Genomic DNA, 25,815 nt, shown 5'->3' with positions numbered 1-25,815 from the left:
GCGAGAGCCACACTGACATGCGCAGTCTGACACAGCTGACAAGCTGCAATTATACTTTCTGGAATGGAATAGTCTTAGACACACAAACTTTCACCAATTTAGATTTAGGTGATAGCACCACATTAAAGCACGGGGTTTCAAAAAGGATCCAAATATTTCATATTTTAACTTTGTTGTAGCTCTGTTATTCTTAAGTGGCAAGCATTTTGGAACAGGAAACACTTCGATTTGGGTTGTGGGGGGGGGGGGTGCTTTTCAGTATAAAGCCCCTTTTTCTTGAATCGGGAATTTTAAAATATTTTGAATTAGCTTTGATGTGATTTTCTTTGCAATTTATCTAATTTTGTTTTTGAAACAGCAAGATTGAAAAAAGGTTATGGCCAGGATTTTCCCTTTGGCGATTTGGGGGCGGGGTCCGCTCGCTGATGGGAAAATGATGCGGGATGATGTCAGGAGGAACCCCCGAGGTCATCTTGGTCCCTTTAAATTCTTAGGAAGGCGGGTGGACAGCGAAATCAGCTGTCCGCCCGCCGACCTGCCAATGGCCAACTGAGGCCATTGGCAGGGTCATGAGGACTCGAAACGTCAACTCTTTTCTTCTCCGCCGATGCTGCCAGACCTGCTGAGTTTTTTCAAGATAACTAAAGACCCTGCCCATCCAACCTTAAGGTTGGCAGGAGGAGGTTTCATGTACAAAAACAGAATTACCTGGAAAAACTCAGCAGGTCTGGCAGCATCGGCGGAGAAGAAAAGAGTTGACGTTTCGAGTCCTCATGACCCTTCGACAGAACTTGGTTTCTGTTTCTGTTTTTGTTTTGGATTTCCAGCATCCGCAGTTTTTTGTTTTTATCTGAGGTTTCATGTATGCTTTTAAAAACTTTAATAAAGTTTATGTCCTTTTTATTAACATGTCCCATCTCGTGTGACATTGTCACAGGTTAATAATTTTTATATTTTTTCTGTTTTTAATGTTTTTGACACTGTCGGTGATCTCCCTGAGGCAGCACTTAGTCTCAGGGAGCAGTGCGCACTTTGACAGATGGGGAATCCCACCCCCCACAGGAGGCTCATAGCGCTTCCTGTCGGGTAGGCCGCTAGGCGGGGCCTTAATTGGCCCGCCCACTCAAAATGGCGGCAGCCCCCGTTTCGGCGATGGCGATCAGCTTCCCGCCCACCAAACGACGGCAAGATTCTGCCCTATGTACTTTTTAAAAAAGTTATCCTAAAAGAAATTCTTCACGTTGAAAAACTTCGAAATTTTCGTCCCTGTTAAAATGTAGCAAATTAAGAAGCAAATTCGGCACCGAATGTTTGCAGACAGGAGCTTCAAATGAGTTCAAATGTCTGCCTGCGGGACTGGGATCACCAATCATGCTCTGTTAACTAGAATGCAAATCTCCACTGGTTGCATTTCACTAGTATTGCTTAACGTGTGCACACTGGTATAACATTTTTGGGCTGTTTTAATTATAAACTCTATTCTCTACATGGCTGGAGGTGGTGGGAAGTGTAGAAAGAGCCATATTGGCTTCTCTTTTGACAATTGACATTCATTTCATCTATGGATGGTTAAATCGCCCTGGGTTCCACTCGCACAAAAATGCAGCTTTCCTTTGTTGTTTTCATTCACTCATGGGATGTGAACATTGCCAGCAAGGCCAGCATTTTTATTGCCCTCCTGAAGTTGGTAGTAAGCGGCCTTCTTGAACCACTGCAGTCTGTCACGAAACTATCATAGCTTTCAAAATATTATTGCGGTTTATTGTAAAGTAGGTTTATAGGTATGAGTGTAGATGGTTCTGTCTGTGTGATTGAATTAAATAAGAGTCGGGTGGACTGCAAGCTTGAAATTGTCAAAAGAAGTTAGGGGTAAAAGGCATTTGAAATGCTAATGAGTAAACATGGGTGTGGGCAGGGTGTAGAGTGTGAAGGAAATTTGCATTTTAGGCAAATGAAGGAGTTGTTTGATTTTTAAAGGGATGGTAGGATATTTACAAATAACAAGATAAACAGGGCAAGGTAATTATGTTTATCTTTCCCAAAAGGTACTGACCAAATTGGCAACATGGAAGATTTTTATCTTATGGGAAAAGTATATTTCAAAGACATTTAGAACAATGGAATTTACAGATTAAAGAGAGAGAAACATATATAAAGAGAATGGATGGAAGGTGATATTGGGGGGGTTATATAAGAACTAAAAGGTGTGTGTAAAACAGTCTTGGAGAAGTCTCCAGCCATGTTTACAAAAGTCTGCTGTGTCCAGTAACTAAAATTGGAGAAAAGCCTTTGGAATTCCACTGTCGAGTGGGTGCTGTGGTAAATTTGCTGTTATTTAAATTTGCTTGCTATATAAATTTAAAATCCATTTTGGGCTGTTGCCTTAAAGGGGGTGTGCAGTTGGGAGTCAGTTTAATTAGGGATTTTGGGATTTGTTATAATATTAAGTAACTGTAATCTTTTGTATGTGCTTGAAATATTTTTTGTTAATCAATGTTTCAATTTAGATTTTAAAATCTGTAAAGGTGTTAGCGGACTCATTGGGGAGAATCTTCAGCTCGGCGAGTGGGGGCAGGGCCCTCTCGCTGAGGCATAAAATGACGCGGGGTGATGTTGGGCCTGTGTCCCGAAGTCAGCGCGCGTCATTTTGATTTTCAGTTCAGCGGGTGCACAGCCAATTCAGCTGCGCGTCCACCGAGCTGTCAAGGCCTATTAAGGCCATTTAACTAACAATTAAAATAATTAACGGAGCTGCCTGTCCAGCCTTAAGGTTGACGGGACAGGCGAAGAACCCAGGCGGCCTTCGCATATTTCATGGAACCTCATCCACAGGTGGAACGAGGTTTCATGAATGATTTTGAGGTGCCTCAGGGAGATTTCTGCACTCACTCAGGGAACACCCCTACCCTGCCACCCGCACAGGGAGCGCATAGCACTTCCGGGTGCGCGTCACACTGGGCGGGCCTTAATTGGCCCCCCCACGTAAAATGGCAGCACGGCCCCGCAATGGGGGGGGGGAAATTCAACCTATTACTTCTTCTGAATGCAGTGCCCAAATCTTCGCATAATAAATACAAATTGCAAAACCGTCGTGATAGCGTGGCCATTTCCTTGTGGGTGTGGTCCACCCGGCACATGCCACTGACCACGTCATAACAAGTCCATGTGGAGCTTTTGTATCTAGTCTCAGGGGTGAGCCTTGACAGCATTTAGGATGCCAATAACTAGGTGATGTACTGTCATGCTTGAAGCCTCAACAAAAGTTTAATCGTGATTGAGGAAGAAAAAGTGTTTTCTTTTTAGAAACAGGATCTTGAAAGTGCCTGGCTTCTGCCCTGCAAATCCCCAGTAGTTATGCTCCAGTTCCGTAACTCAGTAAAGTGAGGATTCAAAACGTCTCAGAACTTTGTGCAACATTGCATTATTCTCAGCAGCTACATATATTTTGGAAGATTGATGCGTCCGTTCATTAAACCGAGGGAACTGGTGGGGTGCTCGCAAAATTTACAAGAATGGTTCCAGAGGCGCATTACAGTAATGTAGATAAACTGGGTGAACACAGAAGGCCAAGGGGAGATTTGTTGGATCACAAAGGATTTCAATTGAGTAAATAAAGGGAAACTGTTTCCAATGGCTGAAGGGTTGATGAGCAGAGAGCACAGGTTTAAGGTGCTTGGTATAAAAATCAGAGGCAATGCGAGGAAAAACATTTTTATAGAAGGTGTGGCTAGAATTTGGAATATACTGCCTGGTGGGGAAGTGGAAATGGATTCAATAGTAGGTTTTGTAAGGGAGGAATTGGATATACTGAAGGAGAAAAATTACAGGGATCTGGGGAGTGAGGGAGTGGGGCTAGCTGATGGTTCTTCAAGAGGGCTGACACTGACTCGATGGGCTGAATGGCCTTCGATGATTTGATGAAAAGCTGGGCTTTGTTAGGCATGAAGTAGCCCTGACCTTATTGTCCTCACCAATATCCTGTGAAAATGGCAATATCAAGACCACCTTTCGGCTAAAGCAGAATGCTAGGTTTCAAACTGTCCCTTTTGCACCAGTCAGCACAGCAGAAAAAAGCATTACAATTTCATAGAGTGCATAAGATGATTCAGTTGGTTTGAAAGGAAAACAGGGGAGATGGTGGGGGCGAGAGTGGTGCTGGGCGAAGAGGAAGCTGTTTTGAACCATTGCTCTCTAATGTTACTGGAGAAAATGCAAACTTGGGCTCATGAGCAAGGCTCGATATCATTTCCTCACAGCAGTAAAAACCCACACAGCAGAAAATAAGAAAGAGCAACGCTTGGAAATTCACCACCCAACTGTGTCAGTGGAAAGCAGCAGCACAGGCTGGGCCCACACTGTGCGTATATGAAATTTGCCATCCAATATCAAACCCATTAAGGTACGTCACCTTGTGGTTTACATCATGCCTGAGAAACCCTCAATCGGAATGAAATGTCAGCCAAATGTCACAGGACTGCAGCCACAGGAATGTCTCTCCCAGTACATCAGAGAGATTACGTTTAGTGCCTTGAAAAACAAACTGATAAAACCTTCCCGCAAATCGTCGGGGGCTAAACTTCCAAGAATTCTAAATATTCCAAACAGTCGGATGAACAATCAAAGTGCTGTTATGACTGGTTACTTAATTTCACCAGGAATTCGCCAAAAGGCCAATTAAATCAGTTCGACGGATGTGTGCTCTGCAATGTCCATGTGACAAATGCTTCATCAACCTAAACCGCGTTGTTTTGCGCAGGGTTTAGTGAATTAAAGCTTCATCAATGGACGCTCAGTGTTGACACAGATAAAATCTGTTCCAGCCTCCACAGTAATGTCTGTATCTTCCCAGCTTCTAGTTATATAGCACCTTTAACGTCATAAAGTGTCCCAAGGCGAGCCACATAAGAAGGTACTAGGCCAGATGACTAAAAGCTGAGTCAAAGAGGTAGGTTTTTAAGGAGTGTCTAAAAGCAGGAAAGCAGGGCGGAGAGGTTTAGGGAGGGTGCCCAAAGGTGTAGTGATTAAAATCAGGGATGTACAAGAGGCCAGAAATAGAGGAGCGCAGATATGTCGGAGGATTGTGGGGTTGGTGATGATGATGGAATCAGGGAGGGGCAAGGCCATCGAGGGATTTGAAAACAAGGTTGAGAACTTTAAAATCAAGGTGTTGCTTGACTGGGAGCCAGTGTTGGTCAGCGAGCACACAGGGGTATAGGTGAATGGGACTTGGTGTGAGTTAAGGTACAGGCAGCAGAGTTGGAGATGACCTCAAGTTTACAAAGAGAGAGAGTAAAAGGATAAAAAGTGCTGGAAGTATAGAGAAGGTCACCCACTATCAAAGAGAGAGAGAAACAACGGATTTATGTCTCATATAGCACCTTTCACCTGAAGCCTGAAGGTAAGGCTCACTAAGCAAAAAGCAAAATACTGCGGATGCTGGAAATCTGAAACAAAAACAAACATTGCTGGAAAAAATCAGCAGGTCTGACAGCATCTGTGGAGAGAAAGAGTTAAACGTTTCCAGTCCGTATGACCCTTCTTCAGAACTGAAAAGAGTCACCTGGACTCAAAACGTTAACTCCTTCTCTCCACAGAAGCTATCAGACCTGCTGAGTTTTCCCAGCAATTTTTGTTTTTGTCTCACCGAGCAAGTTAAGTGTCTTTTCTCTGTCAGATACTGACCAACTCCGGCCTGTAATTCTGGCTTTTTCAGTTCAGCCTGAACATCCCTAAAAGCCCTAAATTATGATGGTGTTTCTCTTCATTTCTTACCCGGGGTTCTTTGATTTTAACCAGTTTAGCAGAGCATCCTTGTTAAAAGCTGCGGTAGCTGCCATATTGCTTTTATTGAGCTGGATATTTGCAATTGTTTCCGCGTGTGAGACCACCTCAATCACTCCCGTCTTGTCTCCAGTGGAAAGACAGGCATAAGGAATCATCCTAAGAGGGAAAACATTGTACACGTTATGAACATCTTCTGTAAGTCATATTTTCAATAACTAGAAAACACGCCACTTGCAAAGCTTCATTGACATTGAAGGACACATTTCAATAACAATTTATCTTACGTGGCACGGTTAATGCAGTAAAACATCCCAAGGATTGACATCAAGGAGGCGGTGGCATAGTGGTATTGTCACTGGACTAGTAATCGAGAGACCCAGGGTAATGCTCTGGGGACCTGGGTTCGAATCTCACGACAGCAGATGGTGAAATTTGAATTCAATAAAAATCTGGAATCCAAGATCTGGTGATGACCATGAAACCATTGTTGTAAAAACCGATCACTAATGTCCTTTAGACCCACACAATGTGGTTGACTCTTATATGCCCTCTGAACAAGGGCAATTAGGGATGGGCCAAAAAACATTGGCCTGGCCAGTGACACCCAGATCCCATGAATGAAGGCAATATTATGGCAATTGGCCAAAAGTGTGGGTCATGAATGTGGAGATTGGAAGATTGGAGTGTGTTGGAATAGTCAAGTCCAGAGGTAACAAAGGTATGAGTGAATGTTTCAATAGATGAGCTGAGGCAGTGGAATCAGGTGATATTACATCTTAGTGATGATGTGGATATGCGGTCAAAAGCAATACCAAATACGACAATGTCTGCCTGTGAGACTGTTAGCTTTGCATGTAGATGCATGTTGGTTTGAGAATTTAAAGGTTAGTTTGAGAATTTTATGATTAGTAACTGACATGTTTCAGATTTTCCAATAACAAGACGTTTTGAAGTGTTTTAGACGTATTGCAAATAACACCTTTGAGGCTGTTCAAATACACTCTTTGAACAAGCATCATTTCACAATGATACATATTCTCAGATATCAGTGCTACTCCTACACATTATTTCATATAGAGAGAAAGTTTTACCTCATCAGCCAGTAGACCTGCATTCAGTCCTCTGAAGAAGTCAACAAATGAAGATTTGTGCAATAGTTTACTCAACTTCTCACCACAGACAGCAAAATCTCACTGGATTGAGATGCTGCTAAACACTGTTTATAGTTAACACAATTGAGTAAACATTCCTGTGAGAACTATGTTTTGAAATAACTGGGTTTATGTTCAAATAATGAACACTGGAATGTTGTACTGTACACTAAAAGTTTCAATCTGTAAACTTCTATAATAAAACAATGAAACACTTATTAAAAATCCATCAATTAACAAGTGGTTTCATGCATAGTTAATTATTGTAGTGTGACTGTAGTACACACTGAGAATTAATTATACAGAAAATAATTTAAATCATTGTATTCTGCATCCCAGTTTAACTTTTCATTTTGATATTTCTGAAGCAAAGAAAGAAATTTCTTGGAATTAAATTATTGTCAGACTGCTTCCTTGTACCTCTGTGCACCTTTTCTATCTTAAAAGCTGCTATCTATAATACAAATTATTGTTAATGGTTTGCTTAGATATTGGATATTAGATATTGAATTATGATTCATGGGACCATCCATGGACTCACATTCAGTATGGACGTTCTGCCCTTAATGTCCTCGATGGGGAAATTGTATCGTTTAAGTTCAGCCTATGGTGTTGAAATAACAACCTTATAGCAAAGAGTGTAAGCATGTATTGTTGTGTGTGAATGTGTGAGTGAGAGGAAGTAAAAGAGATGGCTTCTGAACTACGTGAGTAAAAAATATGATAAAGTTCCAGTATGATTAACACTGTAAGGTGCAAATTTCTGAAATATAAGCTGCTACACTTAGAACAAAGGTTAATTTTTCTTGATCCCATCCGTGCTTTTTGTATTTCACCACAAGTGCGAGCCATACTGAATCTTTAAGGTCCAACTTGCCTGACAAGCAAGACTTGTACTAATTTGTGACAGAGTCTCTCTGTGGAAGGGAGTTGACCATATTATTCGGTTTTAAGTTTATTCACTGGATCTGGACGTCGCTGACAAGGTCAGCATTTATTGCCCTCAGCTGAGTGGCCCCAGTTCAGAGGGCAGTTAAGAGTCAACCACTTTGCCGTGAGTCAGCCGTTACACATAGGCCTGACAGGGTAAGGACAATAGGTTTCCTCCCCGAAGGGACGTTAGTGAACCAGATGGGTTTTTAATGGCAATCCAGTAGTTTCATGGTCGCCATTACCGAGGCTAGCTTTTTAATTCCGATTTATTTATTAACTGGATTTAAATTCTCCAACTGCTGGATTCAAACAGCGGGATTCGAACTCAGGTCACTGGATCACATCGTAAGTCCAGGCCTCTGGATTACCCGTCCGGTAAGATAACCACCATGCTACCGTTTCCCTTAACCAGATTACATTAGCCTGGTTCCATGCTCCCTCTCCCAACTGGGATGAGTTTAAGTTCTGTTAATATCACGTGCAATTTGGAGAGAGGTTCAGAACTGGTCAGAAGGGCTTTTTTTTACCTATAGTCCAGACCCTGTTTTTTCCACAGAACATCCATCAGCTGAATCATCTGGATTGTCAACATGTCCTGCCGTAGATCTACAGTAAGAAAAGGAATTAGAATAAATTCTTCTTTTGAGAAAATGATATACAAAACACCAGGGGTTCTTTGATACTGTTTAGTAGGGTTGCCAACTCTCCAGGCTTGGCCTGGAGTCTCCAGGAATTGAAGATCAACCTCCAGGTTACTGCTGTGTGCAACCATTGGAGAAAAAAAAAATCATCGGGGCATTAAAATAGGCAGTATTTAAAAAAAAAATTCTTTGAACATCTTTCTTTACCAGATATAGAAAAATTGAAAACGGAGAAAAGGCTTTTTGGCTGACATCATCCAGTTGGGTAGTGAGTCTCTTTGCTTTCCTAGTGATGTAGGAAGGCAGAGCATCACAAGGATGGATGTGTTGGCCGACTAATGGCTGGAGCATTTGGGCAAGTCATGCGATGAAATCTCTAGAATTACTAGACTAATACCAGGAATAGGTGGGTTGTTTTATGAGGAAAGGTTGGACAGGTTAGGCTTGTATCCACTGGAGTTTAGAAGTGTAAGAGGTGACTTGATTGAAACCTTTAAGATTCTGAGGGGTCTTGACATGATGGGTGTGGAGAAGATGTTTCCTCTTGCGGGAGAATCTAGAACTAGGGTTTAAAAATAAGGGGTCGCTCATTTAAGACAGAGTAGGGGAGAAGTTCGTTCTCCCAGAGGGTCATGAGCCTTTGGAACTCTCTTCCTCAAAAGGCAGTGGAGGCAGAGCCTTTGGAACATTTTTGAGGTAGAGCTAGTAGATTCTTGATAAGCAAGGGGGTGAAAGGTTATCAGGGTAAGCAGGTTGTGAAGTTGAGGTTACAATTGGATCACCCATGATCTCACTGAATGGCAGAGCAGTCTCGAGGGGCTGAATGGCCTACTCCTGCTCCGAATGCGTATTTAATCACAGTTGGCAACGCCGCTGTTTAGTCACAGATGGTCGATGGGAAGGGTCAAATTGTCATGTTTCTCTGCTAACCTGTCCCATCCCTTGAACTGAAGTGCTTTGTGTGGGAGTCCAGAGAAACTACAGCTGCCTGTAAAGGGGCAAGGGTCTAATTAGAGCTCGATAAATTTGCTTGTAAATTCCAAGCTCCAACTCCCCCTGGATTTCTTTCTTCCTTCCTTCTGATTGTTTTTCACCTCGGTAACAAGATAAGGGCCCCTTGGACTGTGAAGAACATTGACTCCTTTTCAGTGAATGCACCACCCCTCAGCTCTGAGAGGGTGTGCTGTTTTATAAGGGCAGTGAGCCGATATCGTGTGAAATATTATGGTGGGGTGGAATTTTCACCCCGCAGTCGGGGTACAGGGGCCAGGGCTTCAGCCAGGTCATGAATCTGCCCCTCGGGGACAACTGTCACTTGCTGGAATTTTGACCGGGGCTTCTCTTAATTAGCAAAAAAGGGAAAAGAAAACCAGCAAATGGTATAGTTGTACTAACGTTTCATGCAGAAAGCAGGTTACATACACATCTCACTGAAACATACAAAATTCTTAGGTTCTGAGAGGCTCATTCCCCTCACTAGAGGATTTAGATCTGGGGGGGGCGGTGCACACTCTCACAATTAGGGGTCGGCCATTTAGAACTGAGTGATATGGAGACATGTCTTCACTCAGGGGATTGTGAATCTTCGAAATTCTCTATCCCAGATGTTCAGTTGTTAAGTATATTCAAGACAGAGGTCAATCGGTTTTTTGGCTACTAAGGGAATTAAGGGATGTGGGGATAGTGTGGGATGGTGGAGTTGAAGCAGAAGGTCAGCCATGATCTTAGTGAATGGTGGGACAGGTTCCAGGAGCCATGTGGCCTACTCCTGTTTTCTTATGATCTCATAGCCTTTGAGTGACTTTTCTATGGTGCTATGGTGTGGCAGTGCCACAAGGCGACCTGTCCAGATTGGCCCCATGAGAGAAAACAGAACCAAAGCAGAAACTTCATCACCCAGGTCAGGACCTCATATCACCACCAAACACCACCTATCACCACATCAGACCTAATGCTCAATGTCAGCCATCACCCTGGTTGTTCCTGATATTAACTCTTTACTTGTCAATGCTCCACGATGATCGGAGGCAGTCAAGGTCAGAGATTCCCATGGTTACGGCAGACAATCGATGATTGGATGAAGAAGCAGGTGGCTTTCTTTTGAATTGCTTGCCTTTTTTATTCGTTCTTGGGGTGTGGGTTTCGCTGACTAGGCCGGCATTTATCGCCCTTGAGAAGATGGGTGGTGAGCTGTCTTCTTGAACCGCTGCAGCCCAAGTGGCGTGGGCACACCCAACACTACTCTTTGCAGCAGTAGTTCTGGTTATGATTTTAATCGCCATAATTTCAGATCTACTGTCCATTCACACATGCTATTTGTGGTCTTGTAACTTGTATAAAAGATTTGATTTCACGTTATTGTGTACAACGTGTACACACATTGTTTGTTCTGCGGTCCAAGTAGGGAGAGTAGTTTATATAGGTGAGGCTGCAGTGTTGTAACTCCACCTCTGAGACACACTATCTTTGAGCACAGTGTGGGATTGTGGAATTAACCCACCATTTATAAAAGAGTAAGGTTATGATTATATTCACCATAATGCGTTCCATACCACAAAGCATAAACATTAAAATAAAATTATAGGGACAGAAAGATTTTCCTACCATCCCCATTCTTGAACATGATGCTCATGGGATTCCCATCATATCTCTGATTTCTGTGAACAACCCACAGTGGTTTCATTTTGGAATCCATAAACTTGCATTTCTCCACCCTGAAAAAGCCAATAAGAGAAAGATCCCTGATCTGGTGAATAGGAGTCAATGGCACGAGAAATATGTCCAGTAAACCCCACAAGCATTGGATGTGAAAATAAACCATGAAACTTATCTTTGGCCTCCTGATATCTTTTCAAAGGAAAATTCCTTTCTATTCTGTTGGCTACTAACCTGTGACAGTCTCAGATTGCTTTAACTTTGCTGCCAGGGTCTACACTTCTTCATTTTTCCCTTCACGAAGGTCCCAAGACCCTGGTTGGGATATGGTTCCCATGGAACACAACAGTGTTCAGCACCTATCCCCGGTGCCCAACCCGGACATTGAATGCAGGTAAGATGATTGACTGTGGGGGTGCCCCACGTCCTCACCTGAGCATCATATACTTACATATCAGCTGAGCTTTGCCAAGTAAGGTGTGGGAACCTGGGCTGATTTTGCCACCTCTAACTCAAGGACATGGTGATGGCACTGAGTGCTCTTACCACTCCTCCAGCTATGATCAATTAATGTAAAACAGATCAATATCAATCATGAGATGTTCCAAATCTCGATGGTTCAGCAATAGTGTCTTTACTTCCAGGTTATTGGGAACAGCTGATTGATAACATTTCTCATTGTAACAAAATCAAAACCATCTCCTAGAGAATACCACAATGTCCATTATAAACTCTGACATTTATTACAATTACACACCTTGCTTATATTAGGCCTAAGGTTAGGAAAATCTGGTGATATCTCACGCCTAAATATCCAATTCTGTCTACGTACCAGAGTTCTGTGAGGAGAATACATGGATTTAGGGGAGAGTAGAAGTTAGAAAGAGCTTCCATGTACGTATCTTGTCTCATAAACAGGTGCATAGCTTCTTTTGTTTTCGGTTTGGTTGTCTTCTGGGAGCTGGACTTCACAAAGTCATTTAGGGCCTTCATTTTCTTCAGTGCTTCACACTACAGAAGAACACAGTGATAGATCGATTCAGCAAACAAACTGTTCTTCTGTAATTTCTATTTTGTTAAACTGCAACGCTTGGTGCATAAGGATTATGGACACCCAACAACAGCATCACACAACAACTCATTCTCAAATGGTTAACAGAATCAAGAATTGTGACGGTGCAGAAGGAGTCCATTCGGTCTATCACGTCTGCACCGGCTCTCTAGGCATTTTAACTTTGTACCAATCTCCTGCCTTTTCCCCGCAACCCTGCACATTGTTTCTATTTAGATAATCAACCAATGCCCTCTTGAATGCCTCAGTTGAACCTGCCTCCTCCACACTTCCAGGCAGTGCATTCCAAACCCTAACCACTCCTGCGTGAACAAGTTTTTTCTCACCTCGCATTTGCCCCTCTTGCAAAACACTTTAAAACTGTGCCCTCTGGTTCTTGGTCTGTTTACGAGCGGAAACAGTTTCTCCCTATCTACTCTGTCCAGACCCATTATTTTGAAAACTTCTATCAAGTCTCCTCTCAGCCTTCTCCTCTCCAAGGAAAACAATCCCAACTTCTCCAATCTTTCCTCATAACTGAAATGTCTCATACCTGGAACCATTCTCGTAAACCTCTTCTGCATTTCTCCAATGCATTCACATTCTTCCTATAGTGTGGCGCCCAGAACTGTACATAATACTCCAGCTGAGATCTAACCAGTGACTTATATAATTTCATCATAACCTCCCTGCTCCTGTACTCTATGCACCTATTAATGAAGCCTAGAATACGTTATGCTTTAGAAACAGCTCTCTCTACCTGTCCTGCCACCTTTAACGAATTATGTACATATACACTCCGGTCTCTCTGCTCCTGCACACCCTTTAGAATAGTATCCTTTATTTTATACTGTCTCTCCATGTTCTTTTTACTGAAGTGTATCACTTCACACTTCTCTGCGTTGAACTGCATCTGCCACCTATCTGCCCACTCCACCAATGTGTCAATGTCCTTTTGAAGTTCCACACTGTCCTCCTCACAGTTTACAATTCTCACGAGTTTTGTGTCATCCACAAACGCTGAAATTGTCCCCTGCACACCAAGATCTAGATCATTTATGTATATCAGGAAAAGCAAGGGTTCTAATACCGACCCCTAGGGAACTCCACTACAAACCTTCTTCCAGCCCAAAAAATACCCATTAACCATTATTCCCTGTTTCCTATCCCTCAGCCAATTTTGTATCCACATTGTTACTGTCTCTTTTATCCCATGACCTATAACTTTCTTCACAAGTCTGTTGTGTGGCACTGCATCAAACGCCTTTTGGAAGTCCACATACACCATATCAATGGCCTTGCCCTCACCAACCATCTCTGTTACCCCTTCAAAACACTCCAGCAAATTAGTTAGACACAATTTCCCTTTAACAAATCCATGCTGACTCTTCCCAATCAATCCAAATTTTTCCATGTGACTATTAATTCCACCTCGAATAACTGTTTCTAGAAGTTTCCCCACCACCGAAATTAACGGTCGGAATTATTGGCCCCGCCATGCTGTCACTCACCTGTTTCAACAAAGATTTCATGTGGTAGTTAGTCCCTCGACAATACGCCTCCAGAATTAGTCCAAACCGCAGTGATACTGCTGGGAAATGCATTTCTGACCTGAAGCATATGCAAAACAGGATTCATCATCAGAATAACTAGGAGAGTCTAATGGTGGACCCCTCATAGCTATGTACATCAACAAGGTGGGGATTACCATGGTTTAAGAACACTGTGTATAAATATATTGGGTCCTTTACCTGAGGTGCCAGAACAGGAAGTGTCCTATTTTTTTGTTGCTTAAAGCTCTGTCCAACAGGAACTTGGTTAGTTCAGAATCCAAGTAGGGTTCATATTTCAGCACTTGCACCAGCTGGAGTAGATACTGGGCGAGCTCTTCCTCACTATGGGGAAAACAGCGACACAAGAAAGGGTTGTTCAACCAAATATATCAAACTTAAGACCTTTAGAGATCATCATAAACTCAAATACAGTAAAATCCCTGTAACATTAATGAGACAATCTGATTATCCAAATGGAAAAATATCTTTGGAAATAAAGAGTTCACTTTCTGCTCATGAACCGCTTAAGTTGCTTGCTTTCCCAAGCGTTACGTACCTCAGCTTTTTTAAACAGTTTATTGCCAAAGAGCGGACGTAGCAACTGGGGAAACTATAGTCCAGAAGCTCCAGTGCGTTTAGTGCAGGTAGTTCTTTCCATGACTGCAGAAGGTATATCATCTGCAAAAGAAAATCAACTCTGGCTACAATTACATAGGTCATTCCTTCAGACTCACGGACATTTTTGCACTGCAACAAACCATTCGCTCCCGTTAAACGGCACTGAGTCCAAAAATAATATTTAACATCATCCACATATACAAAGAGGTTTCACTGCCTGGCACATTGAACAGTGCATATGTGTTGGATCCAGTGCCCTTGGTTTGTTGGGGCTAAAGGATCCAGGTTGCACGCTTGTTTCAGGGTGACCGAGTTGGTACAGAGAGAGAGAACATACGGAGACCTTTGTTAGAATAAACACAGGTTGTCTATTTACAAACTAAACTCAGCAGCTACACTCAGGTGCTCACAACATAAAACTCTGTCTTCACTCATCAGTGATTAACTCAAGACTCTCTCACATAGAGGGAGCTCGCGCTACTCTGATATTGGATCTTACATTACAATACTTGTCTTAAAGGTATATTACATATCAGATTACTACAATATGCTGATCACCGTCTACATTTCTAACAAGCGTCAATAACATCCTGTGCACCGGAAATTTATAAAATATATTTTGTACAACATCCATTGTAACTATTTCCTGTTAAACACTCAAGCGTTAAATTGCACAGTCTGAACACAGTTCAGTCCTCAAATGTTTAAGAAATGTCACTGCAGCAGAGTCACTTTACCAAGCAGCAGCATGCTGACAAGGGGTTAATTGCTTCTGACTTGAGTTTGTTGAGAAAGAGAGAGCAGGAAGTCCTGCTCTGGGCAGATATCCAGCAGAAAGAAAGCTTCTGCTATCTAGATCAAAAATACAGGTGAAGTTAACTGCCATTGATGCTATGCTGGGCACAGTCCCATTGTCTGGACTCCATCAACAGTCTCTCAAGATCCTGGCTCAAGTGTTCCTCGCAACAGCTGAGTTTACATCCATCAATTCTTTTTCACTTGCACGAAGAGAGAGAATGACAGAGAAAGAGAGCATAAAACGGGAAAAGAGCAGGAAACAAATAAGGACAGAGAAAGACCTCCCTACAGAGAGTGAGAGATCAACACACCTTGAACTAGAAATGTTAAGAAAAAGCATAACATTTAACTTGTTGCACGTAAACCTCACGCCTGACTTCAACCTGCCCCTCCCATGAGTGACGCTTCACACCAAAATCATTCACCTTGAGAGATTACCCTGTCGTTTTAACAAAGTGAGCAGGCTCTTTCTGAAGTGATTTTCAAGGCCCAAAGAAGGAGTCAAGTGAATATTAAGTGCAACGGAGCCTTTTCATTCCCTTTGTGATCTTCAAAGGGTCACAGAGATGTTAGCTCAATGTCCAAGAGTGTAACCACACATCTCCCTTCTTCCAAATTCTGTAAACAAACTGAAAGGCACACACAGGGGGCTAATGGTCTTGCTGTGATACTCCTGGTGGGACAGACACCTATTACCCTCAGTGTAAAGCCGTTTTTAATGTTTTCCTGTCATTGACAGGATTATCAACAGCTGCTCACTATTTGGGGCCACCTCATGAAGAGTCAATCAAGTCTATCTAGAACCTCGAGCCGGACAATTCTTTTTATTATTGGTGACACTATTGCACTCTGCACACTTTAGGCTTGATAGATAAACCCTTAGAGCCACTTGACAGACCAGAAATTTTGGAAACTAAGCTTTGGCATGAAATTAAGATAAATTAACAATCTTGCAGTTTTGGTTTCTCTCAGATTAGCTTTAACAACAGTAGATTAATGCATTGATTTCAGGACCATGGCAATGCTCAAAGATTGAGATTTTATTTAACATTTGGACAACATTTTATGAAGACAGAATTTTGATGGTGACAATACTTTTTGCAAATATGGATGTAACAAGATGGAATTTTTGTTTCTCTATGAGAAATATGGAAAGTTTAATCTTCCTCACCTGTGTATTTGCTACCTGGTTCAGGTGTCAACAGACAACTGTGATTGGTGCATCACCTAAGTATTAGGGATCAACTGTGGCTCAAGCGGGTAGCACTCTCACCTCTAAGTCAGGAAGTTGTGAGTTCAAGCCCCACTTCAGCATCACAATCTGGGCTAACACGCAAGTGCCAATGCTGAGGGAGTGCTGCACTGTTGGCAGTGCTGTCTTTCAGCTGAGATGTTAAACAGGGGTCCCATCTGCCCTCACAGGTGGACATAAAAGATCCTGGGGAAGAAGAGCAGGGGGGTTCTCCCTGGTGCCCTGGCCAATATTTATCCCTCAATTAGCATCACAAAAACAGGTCATTATCACATTACTGTTTGCGGGAGCTTGCTGTGCACAATTTGGCTGCCGTGTTTAAGGTGCTATATAAATGCAAATCTCTTTCTTTCTATTGGGTACAGGATTAATAATTTCACCTTTAGAAAGAACAGAATTCCCTAAAGAGATTTTTTATTGGCATTATGCCCATCTCATCAGTCCTGCTTTCCTACAGTTCCGTCTCTGCTCTTTAAAAGGAATCTCGCTGCTTCATTCTGGGTTCTCAAGTCATGAGCCAGCTTGCAAATGGAATTAAGTGTGCGTCCAGATTGGCTGCCTTGAAAGCTCATATTGCAGATGTATTTTTCTTGTTTTCATGTGGACTTTCAACAAATTTCCCCTCCCTCTCATTGCTTTGTGGGTACATTGGCCATGTGACAATGTCTAAAAACAGCTGTTTAAAAACAGAGGGCCCAGGGTTCAATTACTGGTCAGTGCTGCAGCAGACGTGATGTTAAAATTTGTCTCAGCCTTTCTGAGACAGGGCAGAGAAAAGAACGCAAAAAAACAATATCAAGTCAGGTTTTCTGCTCCTCCCTGGTACCCACTGACTGCTACAGGAAAGCGAAGACAGAGATTTAGCCAATTTGTTTTAAAAAATACAGAGATCTCTTGGCACAAAATCCCATTCGTGCAAATTGCCTAAAACCGTCCCTCAGTCGTCACTCCGTCATGTTCAAGTGTCAAATGAGAAGAGGCGGCTCTGTCACTCATAATGTATACAGTTCGACTCCACGACTATTAAGCTGGTGTGGATTCCTCTGTCAGACAGTCTGCTCACAGGGAATGGTGACTGAGTGAGGGACCAGAGAACTGTGAGTCACCATAGGAACCATTTCCAAGTAAACAAGGGATTAAGCTGAGGCAGGAAATTAAATAAGCTCACTTTTCTACTTTTTAAACAAAAAAAAACACAAACTACAGGCTCAATGTCTCAATAGGCATGGACTGTTAATGTTTCTGTATCTTCAAACATTCCCCTTGGAGAACAAGTGTGAAGGATTCACAGGCTGAGCTCCAGTCAGGGAGATCCTCAATGGGAATTCTCCTTCCATTACCATCTTTATACCAGCTGGTAGGCAGGAGGTTTTTTTTTCTTTATGGGCTCTGACAACCCATATGTCGAGGGGGTTACTCGTGTATCTTGCTGGATGTCAGCCCAGAATTCTGAGCAGGACATCTCTCTCTGCCCACTGGAACAGGCTGGACCACGGCTTTGAACCACAGAACAGTGACAGAGTCAGAGAAATTTACAGCACAAAAGGAGGCTATTCGGCCCGTTGCATCCGTTCCAGCCAGCAAGGAGCCATCCAGTCTAATCCCACTTTCCAGCTCTTGGTCTGTGGCCTTTTAGGTTAGGGCACTTCAAGGGCATATCCAAGTACTTTTTAAAGGTGATGAGGATTTCTGACTCTGCCACCCTCTCAGGCAATGAGTTCCAGATCCCTACCATCTGCTGGGTGAAAAAAATTCCCCTTGAATCCCCTCTAAACCTCCTACCTCTTACCCTAAATCTATGCCTCCTGGTTATGGACCCCCTCAGCCAAGGGGAATAGGGCCACCTATCCACTCTATCTAGATAAATAAGAATGTTATACACCAATTAGGTCTCCTCTCAGCCTCCCTAGTTCCAAAGAAAACAACCCCAGCTTATCTAATCTTTCTGCATAACTAAAATTCTCCAGTCCAGGCTACATCCTTGTAAATCTCCTCTGTACCCTCTCTAATGCGATCACATCTTTCCTATGGAGTGGGGGTCAGAACTGCACACAGTACTCCAGCTGAGCCCTAACCAGTGTTTTGTACCATTCTAGAACAGACTCCCTGCTCTTTTATTCTATGCTTGCACCTCAAACTCAGAGGTGAGAATGCTACCATCAAGCTAAAGGCTAACTCCCCCGATACTGGTATATCAGACACCTTCCCCCCCATCAATTTATCCAGCAAAAAGTAATCTAATTACTATTATCCTGACTGTTAAGGAGAAATTCTGAAATCACAAAGCAATCATTCCTGGCCTCCTGTGATTTAAAGCACATTCTGGGAAAACAGCCCAGTACATAATCCACAGCATTAGAAGGCAGCAAATAACGACTGCCAAAAACTCGTGACTAAGAGGAAAATATGTCTGGGAAGGTTAGAAGTGAGAATACTGGAACAAATAAACACTTATCTGGAATCTGAGTTGTACCTCAGTCAGGGTTGCACAGTTTTCCTATTTATTCTGGACCACATTATACTCAACACTCACTGTCTGAGTCTGAGAGTTTCTAACTCTGAAAACACCTCCAACAATTTATATTTGCAATGAATGGCTTCAGATTCCCCCCCTGTACCACCTCAAGTCCGACCTGGGGTTGGGAGGGGGAAGTGGGTTGGGGTGGGCTGTATATCAAACATCCCAGGGGGAGTTGCTGGAGGGCTATCTAGATCCATCTGAAATTAAGCTGCCTGGAGAGGTTACTTTAACAGGTGATTAGAGGTCCAGTCTGTACAGAATTCATAGCTCCACAGACCTTGTCACTGTCCTCACAGCCACGTTGCCAAGGATAGCTGACGATATACCGCTAATCACTTCAGACCACAAGGTCTCCCCTGACCGCTGCTGGATTAACTGGTCTTAGCCGAGGCAGAAATCACCAATTAACAATCAGTTCCCTGGACTATTAATGGGAGAGCAGTAGGGTGAGGGAAATTAACCAAAGCTTTGTCTTCCTTTTCCTACGGGCCCTGCGACAGGCAGAGGTATTGGGGGAGGCTGGGGATCATTGTTGCTGGGAACTCCCTTCATGGTAAAATAACCAGACAATGATTATCCAGATTCATATATCAAGGTTGGCTGAGTGGGTTAGTTATAGGAGGGCTGCTGATTGTGAGCCAACATGATGAGGTGCCTTACATAATTGTTTTTAAAAAAAAACCTCATGTCATAGACAGTGTCAGTGTATGTGATGATGCATAAATAAATTATGAAACATAGATCATTAAATGTCCTTCCTTTAACTCAAAACAGTACTGAAGTGTATTATGCTGGCTTACTGCCTAAGCAGCTGGATCTCTCTCCCTAATAGAATGCAATTCCGGTGCAGAAAGCCCGTGGGAGAATCTGAGCCAGCTCCGCACTCTCAGCACTGAACGGTCTTGCACTGAGGATTGGCTGTTTGAGGCCGCATTGCATCTGCACTTTCCAGGAACCAGGATGAAGAATTAAAGCTGCTAATTAAACCCTGCACGCACCTCATCACGGACGGTCTCTCCATTCATGACAAATCCTCCATCCCACATTAAACAGGACAGCTTTCAAACGCAGAAGGTTACAGTGACGCAATCCTTCTCCTGAAATGGCCCCCTGACACTTCCACGTTTTTCCTTTCCTCAATTCCCCTTCTCAGGAAATAGTCGGGCGGGTCCACTTGGTCTTTTTGGGGGCTGTTTGCGGCATCTTCCATCTGGGCGTGTGGGATAAGGGCACCTGAGGGTGTTTGTCTGTCACACCCACAGCTGCTAGATGTGGCTCCCTGCCCCCACCCACCACACCAGTCCTCACCAACAAGGTGCCTTTATCTGCCTGTCTTACCGATTCAGACATGAACGCTCTCACTGAAAGCGATCTGTCCATGTTTTTTTAAAAGCATTGAACTCTTTTGTAAAAGACACTTGAAGGTACAATGTGTAATCAGCAAAATGTACATTCTTTCCTATGCAGTCTTTCAACAGGAATGAACTCATTTAAAATGGGTAACAAACAAACAAGCACACACACAGGATTGTGACACAAATTTCCTTGTAAGACTTGATCCTATTTTCTCATCCCTATTTAATTCTCAGTATCAGGTAGTATTTATTGCTCATCCTTATTAAGGCTCAATGACACATTGTGGAACTGGTGTTGCACGTAGACATGTAGTTGATAGGAGGATCCCTTCCCTGCAGTTGAGTTTTTAGGGCAGAATATTTTGGGACCCGCTCGCAAATTTCCAGATTTATTTCTTAGAGAAGGTGTCAGCACAATGACCCCCCTGGGCTTCTTGTAATCGCTGATGGGAGGGTAGGCTGCAGGACTGTTGATGCCTCGTGGAACTATCTTCCAAGGTGGGTTTAGCCAATCAACAAATCCCTCATCCAACACGCATCCGGCTGCCCTTTACCACCCCTGGCAGATTTCCAAAGGAGAAACACGGTGAAATGTGGTTTAAAATGTCCACTCAGGCACTGCCCTTAAACACGAGCTGGACAGGCATCAGGATATGAAGGAGCCGGTGTCTACACACCTGATTGACTGTGATGGGTTGAAATCAGGTTGGCCAATATTGATGACACACGGTTAAGTGCATTCCCATGAAATCCCTCTTGGCCAGCATTTTAACACAGGCACAAAACTACCTGAAGTAAAAATGAGCAACTTTAAAGAAACGTGGCAAAGACATTTCGCAGATGCACAATGCCTGTGTCACCTTACAGCACAATTTCGACCCCAAAATCTCAGTGCTGCCAGACCTGCTGAGTTTTTGTCCAGGTGTTTTTGTTTTGGATTTCCAGCATCCGCAGTTTTTTTTGCTTTTATCTCAGTGCTGCCTGTTTGCGCAACTTGGAGGCCCTCATGCTAGGTCAGTGAGAGGTTTGCTCATCCCGGCTTCTTACCTGAGCAACATCTTCATGCTTATTCCACTTTGTTATAGACAGCAGCTTAGCAAGGGCATCGGGGAAATGGTCACGAACTTCATATCGGAGCTTCCATACGAGGTCCTTCTCATCCTCAAAGAATTCTGTGCACGCTTTGCGTTCCATAATCTCCTTCAATTGCTGTTGCTGTGCACAAGTTTCAGAGAACACTGTTACACATGTTTCTCAACAAGCACAGTCTTTTACCCTCCTTTCAAAAGACTATCAATGTGAGTGCCCTAGTGCATTTGCATCGTTGGATTCGAAACGCGGAACAAAACTTCTTCAGGAGAGAGGCCTCGTGAAAAGCATGGGCACCCACTCATTTCTAAGAGCCCATTGTTCATGGACTGGGGTCACCATGAATAATGATGAGGAGGCTACATTAAAGCAACTACATTAAATAATACGGCTTTTAATTAATTTCAGCTCCTGTATTTCGAAAAGGCTTCTCAGAGCTCTGGGAATAAAGCACAGTGCAGAAGCAACGGGCGTACATGGAGAGGGAAACACTGGTTAGTGACTTCTGGGGCAGGCTGTAACTTAACGGGACTGGTACTGTATAGTTACAAAAACATTCAGCCACTCAACAGATTACAGTACGTGTCACCAGTAAATAGTTCATGCATCACAGGAGAGTTCATGCATTCTGAGAGACTAACTCCAAGTATAAACATCACAAGACAGCACCAGACAGCGCACACCACAGCAACAAGTCCTTATATAACGTCTTCAACATAATAAAACTTCTCAAGGCCCTTTACAGGAGAGTTACTTAGCAAAATTAGGCACCAAGCCACATAGGCAATATTAGGGCAGATGGCCAAAAGCCTGGTCAAAGAGGTCGGAATTAAGGGGTGTTAAAGGAAGGGAAGTAGAGGGTCAGAGCGTTTTGGCAGGGATTTCCAGAGCTTAGGGCCAAGGTCACTGAAGGCATGGCTGCCAATGGTGGACCAATCAAAAGGCCAGAATGAGAAGGCACAGATGTCTCGGGCAGATTATTGGTGCACATGTACATCACAGAGTAACACACAGAACACATCATTGGCTGCAAACATGGTCTGTGTTACTGGAGAGCAACACAGATGTTTGTCTGGGAGTAACTCAGCTTGCATATAACAGGCAAGTGAACATGGCACCATCGTGGGGAGTAACACTACCTTCGTATTACTGGAGAGTAACACATAATACCTATGTTACCGGGGAGTATATGCACGCATGATGAATTGGGGAAATAGTTCACTAGGTAAATTTTACTTGGGAATAACACACAGTGTACATGTTCCTGGGCATTGGCACACACTGCATACATTACTGGAGAGTTACCTCAGCCTGCAATGCTTTCACACGGTCTCCATTCTTCCCCAACTCGAGAATCTGAGGAACAGGAAAGTATATTTGCAAATTTATATCTTAAAAAAACTAAACTTTACAGTCAAATTAAAGACAATGTAACATTTTTGTTTTAAAAACTTTAGAATGCTATTCTGTAAATATCTGCAAATCACTACTTAGGTTCAGATGTTATAGGCTCCCGGTACCTCCGGCAGGTAATCAGTCGATAGCCTGGTCTATGGCAAGTCACTTGATCTCAGCCAGAAGGACAGATGCAAAACCTACTGGCAGATTGTCTGGGTTGGGGTGGGGAAGTGATATCAACCTGGGTTCCTGCTTCTTCTGGTTATTCAGTGACCCCTGCTAGAAGTGCAGGAGTGGGAGCCTCTTGATAGTGATGCACTCTACAGTTAAGCTGTGGATTCTCACTGCCTAGATCTGCACATTGCAGATGGTCACTTGGGTGACAGAGGAACATAGGAGCAGGAGCAGACCCCATGGTCCCTTGAGCCTGTTCCGCCATTCAATACAATCATGGCTGATCCTGGCCTTCAACCCCACTTTCTTGCCCACTCCCCACATCTCTTAATTTCCTGAGTCCCCAAAAATCTGACAATTTCAGTCTTAAATGTACTTAATGATGTAAAATCCACAATCCTCTGGAGTAGAGAATTCCAAAGATTCACGACACTTTGAGTGAAGAAATTTCTCCTCGTCTCAGTCCTAAATGATCAGCCCCTTATCCTGAGACTGTGCACCCCCCCGTGTTTTGGATTCCCCGACCAGTGGAAATAATCTCTCAGCCCCCACCCTATCAAATTCCCTCAGAATCTTGTATGTTTCAATGGGGTCACCTCTCATTCTGCTAAACTCCAGACAGTACAGATCCAATTTACTCAGCCTCTCATCACAAGACTACCCCTTCACCCCAGGAATCAATCTAGTGAATACTGAAGGTTCTAGGTGAGACTGAACACTGTACAAATCAGCACCTTGGGCAGGGGAGTCAAGAGAAATAGGGTAAAGCAATGAAGCAGTAGAAGCAGCCAGAACGGAGTTTGCTTAAACATAGCCTCATACCAGTGAAACAATCAAACACTTCAAAACACCTCAATAGTAGAAACAAAAACAAAAATACCTGGAAAAACTCAGCAGGTCTGGCAGCATCTGCGGAGCGGAGCACAGTTAACGTTTCGAGTCCGCATGATTTTTCAACAGAACAGTTCTCGAAACATTAACTGTGTTCCTCTCCGCAGAGGCTGCCAGACCTGCTGAGTTTTTCCAAGTATTTTTTGTTTTTGTTTTGGATTTCCAGCATCCGCAGTTTTTTGCTTTTTTTTTGCTTTCACCTCAATAGTAGAATCAGTTCTGCTTTCTTCCTCCCTGCAGATTTTAAATTCATTCTTTCCTATTTCTCTACTAGGAAACACTTCAATTCCCAGGTGGGAATCAGAGACTGGAAAGCTTCTATCTGATCTCTACCCCATTGTAAATAGTTCAAGTGTTGTGTGCAAATTGCCTGGATCAATGCACTCCCATTCCTAGGGAGAACTGCCTTACTTTTAATAATAGCTTCCACTGACTGTCTTGCAGAGTGAAACACCTTCACATTTAATCACACACTCCAAGGTCTAACCCTGCACGTACCTTTTCAAAGGAAGGGTAGTAGATGGGCTGGGATACAACACTGTGGAAATGGATATGTAAGGCTGCAGTGCTGTCAGTGTTTGGGTTACTCTGCACAGTCCCCATTGGGTTTAGCAGTTCTCCCTTTTCATCTGCGAAACAGATAGAATGCACACTGTTACAAAGTCGGAAACTAATTTATCATTTATTGAAATAAAGTGTTTTCACTCCCCCATTCTACCATATTCTGATGAGTATAGAACTGCAATAGTTGGAGGAGAGCCATTTCTCTGACGCAAATGCTGGTTCATTAGTCAGTGACAATAGTATTTCTGACCAAGGATCAATGTCCTTCCTTATCCAGGATGCCAAGTTCCATATTCCAATAACCTCTCAAAATTCATCAGCACACATCCCCAACATTCCATGAGTGCACAGCCTGGCCTCTATTTGCAATCTTGAAAGGCACAAGAAACGAAATGTAGTGAGCTAGATTTTGAGGCAGTAATAAAATAAAACTGTCAGCATTCACAGTCACTACTCCTGTGAATGAACAGCAACTTCTGGAGTCTGCACAGGTACAGGTAAATATGAAATGCAGGACTTGCTGTTAGTGATCCTATGCTTCTCCACAAGGTGTGCCGTTGTGGTCCCTCTGGTCTGCAATCAATTAGAAATCATGGAACTGATGATAATTTGCCCTTTTATGTTAATAGTCTCACTATAAAAATCCTTGAAAAAGTTACATTTTGTTGAGTGAGTGTAATTTAATTTTTAGGAGCATACTAAGTTCAAATTACTGCTGGGCAGCCTCACTGTCCCTGAAAAACTAGCTTTATATTCAGGGACTGTTGAATTTCTCTATAATAATTTTAGAATTCCACATATTTTTAATTTTAAGTTTTTTAAAATAAAATTTCATCTTCTACCTTAATCCAATGTCCATATCCCAAACATTTATTTCACTCTCTTAAAAAATGATATTCAAAAGTAAAGGACAATTCAGTACATTTTACTTCCTGGTTTGCTGCCTGTGAGAGTACTTCAATGTGATTGGCTGCTTGCTCTGCTTGACAACATCACTGCTGCTGGATGCCATGTGATTACCTTGACGGGGTGTCAGATTCAAATGAACATTGGGAAAGGGGAAATTCACGCTACAGGGATCGTTAAATCTTGTGGGTAGCTTTCCTCAAAGGCAGTGGTAGGTGTCATCGCTTTACTGCTGAGCGTGAAATTTGGACCAGTGGGTTAGGTTTGTGTTGGACAGTCAGGCAAGCCTGGCAACAGCGAATCAGTAGCCTGCTTTATACATTCATGGAAAGGAGGGTTAAAGAGGCATGCTGTGTGAATACTCAAGTTGAATTTACACCCCGGGATGTTAAACCTATAAAACAGAAGTAGTCGGCATTAGTTTTGCGATGGGTCTGACAACTCGATTATAGGGTCAAAAGTCCATCGGCTGGATTTTATA

The 25,815-nt window shown here is 43.0% G+C and overlaps 1 protein-coding gene across 7 annotated transcripts in view; it reads right to left on the bottom strand.

Moving 5' to 3' along the window:
* Positions 1 to 25,815, bottom strand: part of pik3cd (phosphatidylinositol-4,5-bisphosphate 3-kinase, catalytic subunit delta) — a 199,609-nt gene that overhangs the window by 13,752 nt on the left and 160,042 nt on the right. For all 7 annotated transcript variants that reach the window (XM_041206088.1, XM_041206084.1, XM_041206083.1 and 4 more), the window contains 10 exons: positions 24,363 to 24,493; positions 22,707 to 22,757; positions 21,360 to 21,527; positions 14,325 to 14,446; positions 13,967 to 14,110; positions 13,727 to 13,826; positions 11,997 to 12,175; positions 11,114 to 11,223; positions 8,396 to 8,474; positions 5,773 to 5,940 (listed from right to left, as the gene is read on the bottom strand). In XM_041206088.1, the coding sequence (XP_041062022.1) occupies positions 5,773 to 5,940; positions 8,396 to 8,474; positions 11,114 to 11,223; positions 11,997 to 12,175; positions 13,727 to 13,826; positions 13,967 to 14,110; positions 14,325 to 14,446; positions 21,360 to 21,527; positions 22,707 to 22,757; positions 24,363 to 24,493 (1,252 nt within the window). The remainder of the gene's footprint in view (positions 1 to 5,772; positions 5,941 to 8,395; positions 8,475 to 11,113; positions 11,224 to 11,996; positions 12,176 to 13,726; positions 13,827 to 13,966; positions 14,111 to 14,324; positions 14,447 to 21,359; positions 21,528 to 22,706; positions 22,758 to 24,362; positions 24,494 to 25,815) is intronic.

The sequence above is a fragment of the Carcharodon carcharias genome, chromosome 15 (assembly GCF_017639515.1).
Source record: "Carcharodon carcharias isolate sCarCar2 chromosome 15, sCarCar2.pri, whole genome shotgun sequence".
NCBI classification, from domain to species: domain Eukaryota; kingdom Metazoa; phylum Chordata; class Chondrichthyes; order Lamniformes; family Lamnidae; genus Carcharodon; species Carcharodon carcharias.
The sequence above is the reverse complement of the archived record's forward strand: the minus strand, read 5'-3'. Positions and strand labels throughout refer to the sequence as shown.